Genomic DNA, 12,201 nt, shown 5'->3' on the forward strand with positions numbered 1-12,201 from the left:
TCTTAATTCAAATAAACCCAAACTAAATCCAGTGGAAACCTGTTTGAATAAAAGCCTGGAGAAAAAAAAACTAAGCGAATGAAGACTTTAGAGTTTGGTTTAGTAATTTTATTGCCAGTTGTGCTTAGTCATACAGGTACAAACCCAATAATTAATAATATACATTGTGTTACCATATAGCTTTCCAGAATAAGTTTGTAACAAACATTTACATTCCTGAAAGAAAAAAAGAATTAAACATGGGGAAACGTATTTTGAAAGTTCTTTAGGATACGAAATACATATTTAGAGAAACATATTAGGGTTTTTTTTTGTGTGTGTGAAAATAATACTGAAATGAAATCTTTGGTTTCTTTCTAGGAGAACAAACCATACAGCTCATTGTCTTTTTGGTCTCTGAGTTAAAGCGTAACCTCCTGAACCACGGGGAAGGCATACCAAGTGATTGTGTTACTTCCCACTGTCGAGCTCTTGGGCCGGGAGACTGTAACATGATTGTTCAGCTCCCTGGAATTGTATAGTTTGCTGTGTGGCTGTAGAGAGCATTAATTCACGCACCGTATGGCCGCTTCAGTGCTACCGTTACTTGAGAGGCTGACCTTGCAAGGAGGTGGGAGCCATCTGCAGGGTGCTGCGTGTCTCCAGGTCCTGGCCATTGCCGGACTGGCTCCTCTGCACTGACCGTGCAAGGCGTGTATGGTGATGTGCTTTCGTAATATATTGCGCAGAGGCTTTCACAGATTAGAAGGATTTATTACATTGAGTCAATTACCTTCATGATCATCGATCTACTTTTATTTCCCTAAACAAGGACACGGATATTGTTCGACTTTTATTTCCCTGAACAGATTTTAGCATATGGGTACAGATTGTCTCTAGACACTATAACTGTACATTGAGGTTTTCTAATATCTTTTTTGTTTGTAGGTGGGATTACATTGTTTGCAGTCATTACTTTAATTCTGGACTCTTTTAAAATTGGATATTACATTGATTTTTCAAACTGTTTATCACCAACTGAAGGCATTTTTCCTGTTACACATGCCGTGCACACCATCTTACAGGTAAAAGTCACTGGTTTCAGTTTTATATTATATCTGTATTTCTTACCAAAAATATCTTTTATCTTCTCATCATCAGTGAATTTTACACTAATTTAATTTCTAAGCATATCATAGGATGCTTTTGAGGGCTAAGTTCTTGTGCATGTATATCCTTTCTATGTGTAAATTCAGGCTTTGCAACCTGAAATTGCTCAGTCGTAAAACTCTCATGGGTTCAAAAAAGAAATAATCAAAAAATGCTCTCCTATAATTGAAGTTACATGCTTTTTTTAGTTGAAGTTACATATATAACTTTCAGAATTTTCAGGCTGAAATGAGCAGCTTCGCTAAAGACAATTCACTTATTTCTGTGTGTAGGACTTGCCACACAAGTTCAATTCAATCTGTCTATCCTGATGTCCCATTGTAGTTAGGGGTGGAGGCCTGATACTTCGAAGGGACAAAACCCTTCCTGTGTATTTAGCTTGTTATAAAATACTTGCACGCCTTTCCTATACCAAATGAACATGGATTTTCCTTCTAGAAGCATTTGATTATGCTTATCAGTGGCTGCACAGTAGCAAACATAGTCAGTGACTCCGGTAAAATATTCCAGCTGCTTGTTTATTGTAAGGCTTTTGGTCTATATTATATGGTGATATTGTTTATCACATGAATTCTTCTGAGGCCCTGTCAGCAGATTTGTAGGAAAGAAGGAAAGAAAAAGCCACTCAACTAAGATACTCAGTTATAGCCAGGTCATTTAATGCACTTTCCAAGCTGATTAAGTCATTCAGAAAGAAAAGAAAGATTTTCTTAGCAGTTGTGGTTGCATGTAAATGAGCATTTGAACAACCTACATTTTCCTGCTTTCTGTAACAAAAAAAGCATGGAAATTTAAGCAGTAACTCTGACCTCTTCTATCTTTTTCTCTGAGGGTGAAATTCTGATTTGGTTGAAGTAATCTTAATTTCCCATTCTTGTAATATCCACTCTCCATGTCTTGCAACTTCTTTGCTTTACCTCTGAAAAACAAACCAAAGAAATAAAGCCTTTTTTCCCTGCTGATCTGCATGCAGCATTCTTCATTGCATCCAGTGACCCTGAGATGACAAGGTTTCCAGCTACCGTGAACTGGAGTGTGGAAGAAACGGTGTATAACAATGCTGAACAAAGCGAACAAGAATTTTAATTTAAATTTTACATCACCCAATGTTGCTGAATTTATCATCTACTTAGCTTAAATAATGAAATCTGGAATGTTAGCCTGAGCAATCAAAGAAAAAGTAAAAAAGTAATTTACCAGATACTTCTTACCTAAGACAAATCTTCTCATGTCTTTGAAACACAGGCTGAAATTACAGCAGAGAACATCCCTAATTATGTGTCATCTAAAAACCGAAGGATTTGTTTTCTACAGAATATGTGTCAGATTCTGTTGTATTTTACTCTAATGAGGCATCCTGATATGTGCCATTAAATTAATAAATATATACATACTGCACCTGTGCAAGCAATGAACTAACATGTACCTGCCCTTCCAAGACAGGCTGTGCATTACTCTCTTTTGCAGGCAGAAGTCCCTTTGAGGCAGTGAGTACTCTGTGAGCAAATATTGTATTTTATGCTATTTCTTTACCTTACTGACTTTTCTGTTCCTATTTCCCCCCACTTTCGTGACTCTAATGTCTGAACACATCTTCAAAACTTATGTTTTTTAAGTTTTGAAGAATGCTTTCACATCTGCTGTTAGATTTTACTGCATCTATCCTGGAATGGGAAATTGAACGTGGCATTAGATGAGACTAAGGTGCTAATTTCAATTTGTTTGGTTTCAGTTGAAACCTCCATGGTATCTTGTAGTCTCTACACCTGGGGTTTTACAGTGGTCACACCTCCTTTTGATAAACGCTTCATTAGAGGAATGAATGAACATGTTATTGCTGGGTGGTGTAGGCGACCCACAGAGAGCTGCATTTTCCTGGCTTTTTCAAAAATCAGATACTGAATGTCTCAGACCACACCAGCTGTGGTGTAGGGTGCCTACATTAATGGGCACAGTGGTAAAATGGACCTCCAGTTACTCCAATTGCTGAAGAAGAACCCAAAGTTCTTTGCACTTTTCAGACCGTTTCTGGAACACCAAACCAGGAAGGTTTCTAAGAGAAAACTTTTGGACCGTTTCTCTCCTGATAGTTAACCTACTGTCAAGTTCAGTATCCTAGGAGCTATTCTGAGTAAACAAGACTCCCAGTTTCACCCTAACATCCCTGAGGAATATTGGTAGCGTTCTCCTTGCACTTATCAGCACTTGGAACCGGTTTTGTATCAGCAGCAATCTGTATCCTGAGGTTTCCATTATCCTCCCACAAACAGAGATTCCCACTTTTAATATTTCTTTCCCCTTTACTTGTTAACTCAGTAGTGTTATCCCTCTCTCTTTTATTCTCCAGCTTGAGCTTTCTGCACCATACTTGAGTTCCACTGCATGTGTTCCTAATGCTGTTGTCTCTCGGACTGATAGTACAACCTTTTCTCTCGCTTCCTGGGTGTCCGTTGTTTGTCTTATTAATCAAGTCTGGCATCCTTTCACTTATCTCTCTCCCTCCTTAGAATTTCATATATTAAATAAATTATTCAAACTTAGCATCACCACGCCCTGCAGCAATCATACTGCTGTCCACAGCTGGTAGCTTTATTTCCTTTGAAATAAAAGCCTCTCCCGATACAGCCACAAGGTATGTTTTAGTGAGTCACACTGAGACTTTCTACTGTTGAGCCACTGACTTTGCATATGAGAAATCTTAGGTTCATCACGCCAGAGAGGTTCTGGGTGAACATCAGAGGAAATCGTGAGTTATTTCACGTGCGTGGAGATGGACCTTCCTCAGTTTAAATCATCAGAGTTTCCGTCTACAGATGTGCTTTCCTTTTTGAGTGTCACACATGTTCATTAACATAATGACATTTCTCTGTATTCCTTTCATTTAGGTATACTTTCTTTGGTGTCATGCAAAGGATATTATCCAGTCTTTCAAAACACTTGAAAGGTAAAGTGGATCTGATCCTCATCTGGAATGCTAATAGGTGTAGGTCTGCACAGTGCTTTAACACCTACAGTTTTACTGTATGAGGGACACTGAAAACTTACGGAGTTGGATTCTCCTCTTAATTGTGTTAATATAAATAAAAAGTAACTCCATTTACCCAAGTGAGAAGATAATCGTTAGTCTAAATTATTTTTTTCTTATTTAAATGGTGCTTATATTTTATAATGTACAACAGTCACAGAATAAGCGTATTTTTATCATGAGAGAGGGACATGGGCAATGTATGATACCACAGTGTCACTTGCTTTTTTTGAAGGAAGGAAGCACTGTGTATGTATCTTAGGACTATGCACTATATTATGTTTTCTTTATTTAGCTACTGAAAGAGAATCTGCATCAGCAACCTGCAGTCAGTACAATATATCTGAGGTATTTTATATTGATTTTTATGGAAAGCACCTTTTGGAACCAGATGCCGATGTGCAAATTCACTGTGAAATACAACCTCCCCGGTGGTATCCCATATACCCAAATCAGTAAGGGTTATGCACATTTCTGACATCAGAACTTGGGTCTCGCAGTGTAACTGATGTGGCCTCTGAACAGCGGAATACATACATTTCTTATAGAACTGAGGACTAGTCTTTGAGGCAGCAGATCCAGTTCTTATGTGTTTCTGGTTTTGTGAGAAGGTGGATTAATGTAGATTATCTGTACATAGAACATAAATAAACAAACATAGTAACTTTAAAAAGACTCATCTCAAATTATCAATGAGCTGACCAGTTTCTATAGGAAATAAAAAGAAATTTACTCAGAAACATCACTTATGGAGAAGGTTCTCCTTTTGTTTTGCTCTCTTGGGTAAGTGTTCAAGCCCCATGCTGTTGAGGAGAGAGATCACAGAAGGCTTGCAACGTCAGCTGGTGAAATCATCTCTGTTTATAAGTAGAATTTTAAAAATCCCTAACCGCAACTCTATCAGTGAGAACAGTGCCATAATAAAGAACTGTTTCTTGGTGAAGGAACAATACCAGCCTCAGGTGCAGAAGAAAACCGCCTGGCTTGTCAGAAACCAGGAGTCTCAAAAACACTTAGAGACCTACCCTCACTGTACCAGTAGTCTGAATGGGATAAAGCCCTCTGTTGGCTTCAACTCTCTCCAGGAGACAAAAATGCATGGACCAGAAGTTAGAGAAGGCAGTGGTATCTGTGAAGAAAGACCAGCCACAGTGAGTACGAAGGAGCACCGCAGAAGGCTGTGAAATATGGCTTGCAAAACAATTAACCCTGTTCAGACTGTTCAATCGCTGTCGTTAATATGAAGCTTGTCCAGCCCAGAGAATAACAACCATCACATAAGGGAGCATAACAAATAATAACAGCGTGGTATTAATGGTTAAATACATTAAGCCATTCTATAAATGACATTCTATAAAATTTTGACAGTCTAACATTCATTGTGCTCCACTGAGGAACATCTTTAGAGAGGTTGGTTATGATTGTATTTTCCCTGCACTGACAACTAAATAGGGCCACGTAGCATGTTTACAGAAAGTTAATCCATTTTATTTAACATACATGGAGGTATACTCTGTGCAGGTTTCTTCAATAATTACTTTATTTTGTAGGTTTGGGGTTATCCATTCCGTGTTCACAAATTTACTCCTGTGGACAAATGGAGTGCTAACAGAGTCAAAACATCAACTGAATGAACATAAGGAAAGACTAATCACACTTGGTTTTGGGAACATAACAATAGGTAAGTGAAAGGGTTGATACATTTTGGAATTCCTGCTCTAACACGCTCTCATAGAAAATACTGCATCACTGTAGGATGGAGCTGGGTCATTCATGACTATGAATGACTATAGTCATTCCCGGGCAAGTGGTAGTGAGCTGATACGTGATCAGTTCAGATCACAACTAAAATGTTGTATGATCATTATCATTATCATATATGTGAGTCAGGCTGTAGTTTTCTGTTTATTCATCTCCCCTTCTGATGAGGTCCAGAAGAAAAAAAAATGCTGGAAGTTCCAAACAAACAAACAAACAAACAAACAAATTTTCAAAAACATTTTATTTGCGGAGTAACATCACTGAGGAACCCCTTTATTAGTAAATCATAGAAGTAAATTGAACATAGCAGTGTTAAAAACAGAGTTTACTATTTTGTAAGTTATTCATAGCAAAACAAGTGTGGATAATCCTGCAGATCCTTCCCAGGAGAGTGGTTACACATGGCCTGTGATCCTATGGGATTCAGTGGGATGGCTCAGAGGGATAGGGGTTATCCATTAGTGCTGCTTCACAACACAAGGATTTTGCTCTGGGTGGGTTTTTTTTTATAACAATCCATTTTCTCCATTGGTCAGCTGATGCATGTTACAGTCAACAAACACTGAGTATAACTGCTGGGGATGCCTTCTGCTTTCAAGTGCCACTGAAGCATAGGGAAATTAGGAGTGCTTAACTTTAAAGAGAAAATAAAAGTTCTCAGCAGCTATAAGTAATTTTCTTCCCGTGAAAATTTATCGGTACAGCTGATATATTTTGATTGTGTTCACAAGGAAAAAGACAGACAGCTTTTGAAGAGGAAAATGTATGTTTTCCCACCCAGTGGATTCAACAGTGCCCGTATCCTAAAAACTCCCAATTTTGCGTCTACAACGCCAAAGCCTGAACTAATTTCTTTTTTGCCTATTTATAGTCTGTATATATTGAAAAATTTTAGGCATTTTTAATAATTCCTGCCAAAGTTCACATATAAGTGAAAACTTAATTTTAAAATCTGTAAAATAGTATTTTCAGTGTAACTGTGTCTAAAATTATGCCCACAATTTTACATCTATTTTCGAGTGTTACCCTTTAGATGTACCTATGGAAACTATCTACTTTCCATTAATAATCAGGTAGCTGAATTCATAGTTCAGAGATTTTTGTAATCATAGAGCATTAGTAGATAGCAGGCAAATCACAAGTTAGAGGCTCTTCATGATATTTCTACTTGTTAAATAGAAGCAGTTTCCTTATATTATTTGCTATTATTCTGCTGCCAGAATTGTTACACAATTATGAATAGTCAGAAATAGCATCTGAAACAAGGGGGAGTGAAGTAGTGATCCACAAGTCAAGTTTGGCATTAACATACAATCCACTGCAAAAGCAATTTTTTTTCATCTCTTAACAGTGTGCTTGAGACAAAACAATACCAACTTTCTCCTCTGCTCTTCTCTTCTAAAATTATAGAAGACAATAGAAAAACTTCCAGGCACAAATCTAAGATCAGCACCTAAAAATGTGCTCTTCAGCATGTATGCTTATATATTTATAAACAAACACATTGTGAAAATAAGTATCTTTTTTTTCTGCCACTGTGGAAATTTCTGATTTCTGAAATTATGTGCTTAGGTTATAAATGGACATTAAAAAAACTTATTTTACAAATAAGAGCAATTGTTCATTGAGATGCCTTAGGGGTTTACAATGCAGGTAACTGCACTGCAGAGAGAGAATGATTTCATAGGTTCCTCTCAAAAGGAGAAGATTGATTTTTAATTTTTTTTTTTAATCTTAAAACTATACTGGGACATTGAGTGAAAGTATCTGTGGTTTACTTCACCTCTTTTCTAGACATAAACAACTTTTTGATAAAGTGGTTTTGCTATCAGAAACCACACTAGTGTAAATAACTGATAAAAATGAGAGTAGAACTGAGCCCTTTCCTTGTTAAGCTTGTTCTTGATCTGATCCACAGATCCCCGGGCTTCTATAAAAGCCTTCTAAGCTGAAGGGCTGAGGACTCAAAGCCCTTGGGATCTGGATTTTTGTGTTATAAAAACGTATTTTTACCAAGACCCTGCTGAAGTTTGGTGCACTTTGGTGCAGCATTTGTTCATGATGTGATTATTGCTCAGTGGCTGAGCAGTGAAGTCAGGGGTCATACTTCAGTGCACATGCAAAAGCTTTGTTAGGTTAATGACTTCAATGACAAGACCTTTTCTTAGGTGGCTAACTGGGCAGCATGATGTGGTGTTTGACTGAAATCTTACCTTTTATGTTTTATCATTTTATTTATGTTTTATTTATTCACTTTAAATGAGAAATCCTTATAATGCACATAACTGATCTCTCCCTCTCCTTTAGTTTTAGATGATCATGCACCTCAATGCAATTGCACAACAACAACTCTCTGTTCGATATTTTCTCAAGGAATATATTATCTATACCCCTTTAATATAGAGTACCACATCCTAGCATCCACGATGCTCTATGTCCTCTGGAAGAACATTGGCCGCAAAGTTGAGCACCACCAGCAACACAAAACTCCATTCAAATTCCACGGCATAACTGTTGGAATGATTTTTGGACTAATTGTGTTAACTAGCACAATAGCCATAGTTGTTGTGTATTTAATTCAGATTGGACGTTCAAAAATCAAAAGCGAGTTAGCACTTACTATGTTTTACTTGCATGCCATCTTTGTGTTGGCTCTCATGTGTACAGCTGGAATTGTCGCCCTTCTCATCTACAGACTGGAAGATAGATCGTTGGATAATTCAAAAAATCCCGCTCGAAAACTTGATGCAGAACTGCTGGTGGGCACAGCTGCAGGGTCCTGGCTCCTCTCCTGGGGCTCGATCCTCGCCATTATCTGTGCCCAGGCTCATCCAAAATACACGTGGTATAACCTGCCCTACTCCATCCTGGTTATTATTGAGAAATATATTCAGAACCTCTTTATCATTGAATCCATACATCGTGAGCAGGAAAAGGTGAACGATGATATTAAAACTCTTCGAATAGTGACTATATCTCGGGGGAGCACTTTATCACTTACCCCCTCGTACAAAGAGATTTACAATGGCAGAGCCGCTCGTGACAGCGGAGAGGTACCCTGCCTGTTCAAGGGCAGTATCTGTGGGAGAGAAAATGGTGGTGGTGGTAGCAAAGAAGAAACGAGTCAGGAAAATAGTTCGGTCATGCATTCAGCCTCAGATTTCTCATTTTACAGTAGAAACTCAGTTACTAACAATAAGAGGAGAGTTCTGAAGAACATCGCTGCATTTTTATTCCTATGCAATCTTTCGGTAAGACATTTTGAACGTAATTCACAAGTTAATACCCAAAAGCTTCCCAACCTTTCAAGCCTGATAAGTACATTAAAATTACATGGGTCTATATTTTGTAGCAAGTAAATTTTACTTCTTCTGGAAGAGTAAGTGAATGCGCCTTTGGGGAACAAAGTTTATTTAAACGTGGAATCTGGGAGCCTAGGCTCGTTTTAGTCACAATACAAAAACTGTAGCAGCAGCAGAAGCTGAAATACTCTTCCACCAGTGTGCCCCAGTAGCAACAGGGAGGGTTTTCCTAGGGATTTCTGAAACCAAATTGCAATTCAGTGGGGTCCCGGTCATTAAGGGCTAGTCACTTGTACCGCTGGTGATTAATATTGGCCTTGCGTTCTTTCCTTGCAGCTTTGGATACCGCCGGCATTCGGGTGCCGCCCGGAATATGACAATGGACTAGAAGAAATAGTTTTTGGCTTTGAACCCTGGATAATTGTTGTGAACCTTGCGATGCCTTTTTCTATTTTCTATCGGATGCATTCAGCTGCCTCACTCTTTGAGGTCAATTGTAAAACATAGATCATATACGGTCCCTCAGTGAACAATTGATTGAATAATTAATTAAATAAATAACAGTTGAATGAGGGGATGGATGAATGAGTGAACATAGCAACAGCTGCTCAATAAATAGAAGATTCGATAGTTTTTTTAAAAGAAGGGACCATAGCTAATAGCATGTAATTTTTTTTTTCTTCTACGTATTTTGTTACGTATGTGGTGTTATTGTATAGGTACACTTTTCAGAATCATATTAGTGTTAATATGATTAACACTACATAGTAAAGTTAACTCAATCACATTAATCTTTGTTTTAGTCATCTGGGCTTTGTCCTCTATATAATTTGTATTGCTTTGTTTTCATTCATTATGACTTGTGAAAGGGGTTTAAAAAAATATCTGTATGGCTTAGGAGGGAAAATCCCAGGAACAGCTAAATTGAGTGATGCTTCTGAATCACAGAGATACTACGAATACTCCAACTCTTAATTCCTAGCTATGTTTTTATAGTAAAACCTGAAAACATTTGCTATTTATGTGGGATGTGGGAATTATTTTAAACTTCCTGAATACTGATAAAAAATCAAGATATAATTATTATTTTCTTAACTATATAGCAAGAAATCCAGGTAAATAACATGTACGATTAGATATCTCATGCTGTATATAATTTCTTCTGATAAAATATATTTCTATTAATGCATCCTCCTTGTCTTGTATTTACTTTATGACATAACTGAGAAATAAAGTTAACCCTTTTTACTTAATTCTTTATTCACACATCCTTGAAATGTTTTAAGAGAGAAAACTAGTCTTATAGCTTATGTTTAGGTATATATGTTTCATTGCCAGAATGGTACATCTTCCCTGTACAATTTTTTTATGAGCTGCTAATTTCTTTGTAGTTCAGGCTCCTGGTTGAAAGATAATCATATGTCTTCATACAGGGATGCTGTAAAGCATAGCTGATGCCTCTAGAAATCCGGAGGGCCCTTGGCTGAGGATTTTACAAGCGTGGTTTACAAGCTGTTAGAACATAATCTCAAATCCCTAGGATATTTAGTTGCCTGAATTCTCACAGAAAGCAGTGAAAAGTTGGGTGCCTGAATATTCTTAGAATCTGGACCTGTAAGATCGAAAGACCGGAGCAATGACCAGAGTACTATCAATTATTGGATAACCCTTGCTAACTCACTAATGATCTAGTCCTAAATCTGGTGGGCCAGGGGCTGCAAAATTTCTGCCCCGAGTTCCTCGAAGGCCAGTTATACTTTTAACTACAGTTGCCACCTGCCTGGAAGCAGTCGTATTTCTGCATGGGAGAGGTCTGCTTCTGAGACAAAATTTCAGCAGTCTTGTCTGCTCTCACGCATCAGAACAAAAATTTTGGCTTTGTACCACTAGATGGCAAACACAGACCATTCGATAAATTACCTGAGTCCTTCCAGGAGTTGCTTCACATCATAATTAATCTTCAGTTCTATTTTGCGGTACACACAACCATTAACTGCTTTACCTGTTGCAAAGCCCAGATCAGGCAAAACAATTTTCATCTGAAGTCTCAGGTGAAGTCTGTATTAGATGAACCATCAGTGAGGCTGAGCAAAGCAATTCCAGTTACTTGATTTTGAGTGGTTTTTGAAAGAGTCACCACCTGATCACATTGCTGTAATCTCTGCCTTTCTCCAGGGCTGCTTGTCATGCTCTTTTATCACATCTCTATTAGTTCTTACATTCATTCTGGAGAGTAGCCTTTTCTATCTTTCCACTTGAACACAGTAGCTTGATCTCACCTACTTCCAAGCAAATACCAGCTCTAGCCACATCACCTGGTTGTCTCTCAGACTGTTTTCATTTTAAGTAGAATGAATAGGGCCATCCAGATAATCAAATAAAGCGTTAATCTTCCTTCCAAATCAACTGTTGGACCAACTCTCCAGCTAATTCTGGTATCAGAAAAAAATAATTTCACTCACTAAGCCCACAAATTCCTCTTCATCTTCCAAGTGCTCATAAAGATGGCTAGAGGAAGCCTGTTTCTTCTTCCTCCCCTTCTCTGGGATGGGTCCCATGTCACTCCTCAGCTAGAAATGGTGCTCTTTAGCTGATTCCCAGCATTTGTGTTCAACCAAAGCAGAGCTAGCTAATCCCTAGGGCCAAGAAGGGGCCACATGCTCTGTTACAAACAGTTAGCACACATGTGGAAGTTTAAAAAATAAATAACACCCTTATTTAGTCATATTTCATCTGCAATTACTTAGCCCTTTCTGTTTCTTAACATTACTATTGAAATAATTTCATTTATCCACACTATTAAATTGATTTTGAGTGCTGAAGTTGAAGTTTGTTCAGAAAAGTGAATTAAAGCATCACTCTGGCAGTGAGCAAATGCTTTAAACATGCTAATGGGCGCATTCTATTCCGAGCTGCACTGATGAAACCCTGCTGACTAAATGGTTCTGTTTCAGGGAACCGGAG

At 37.9% G+C, this 12,201-nt stretch overlaps 1 protein-coding gene across 1 annotated transcript in view; it reads left to right on the top strand.

Annotated features, from left to right (window-relative positions):
• The window catches only part of OTOP1 (otopetrin 1), a 15,323-nt gene extending 5,579 nt beyond the window's left edge, over positions 1–9,744 (top strand). Inside the window, exons 2-6 of the mRNA XM_009273778.1 lie at positions 928–1,064; positions 4,035–4,093; positions 5,725–5,855; positions 8,243–9,186; positions 9,574–9,744. Coding sequence (XP_009272053.1) covers positions 928–1,064; positions 4,035–4,093; positions 5,725–5,855; positions 8,243–9,186; positions 9,574–9,744 — 1,442 coding nt within the window. The remainder of the gene's footprint in view (positions 1–927; positions 1,065–4,034; positions 4,094–5,724; positions 5,856–8,242; positions 9,187–9,573) is intronic.
• The last annotated feature ends 2,457 nt before the right edge of the window (positions 9,745–12,201 follow it).

This window comes from Aptenodytes forsteri, unplaced genomic scaffold, assembly GCF_000699145.1.
Source record: "Aptenodytes forsteri isolate BGI_AS27 unplaced genomic scaffold, ASM69914v1 Scaffold111, whole genome shotgun sequence".
Lineage (NCBI taxonomy): Eukaryota > Metazoa > Chordata > Aves > Sphenisciformes > Spheniscidae > Aptenodytes > Aptenodytes forsteri.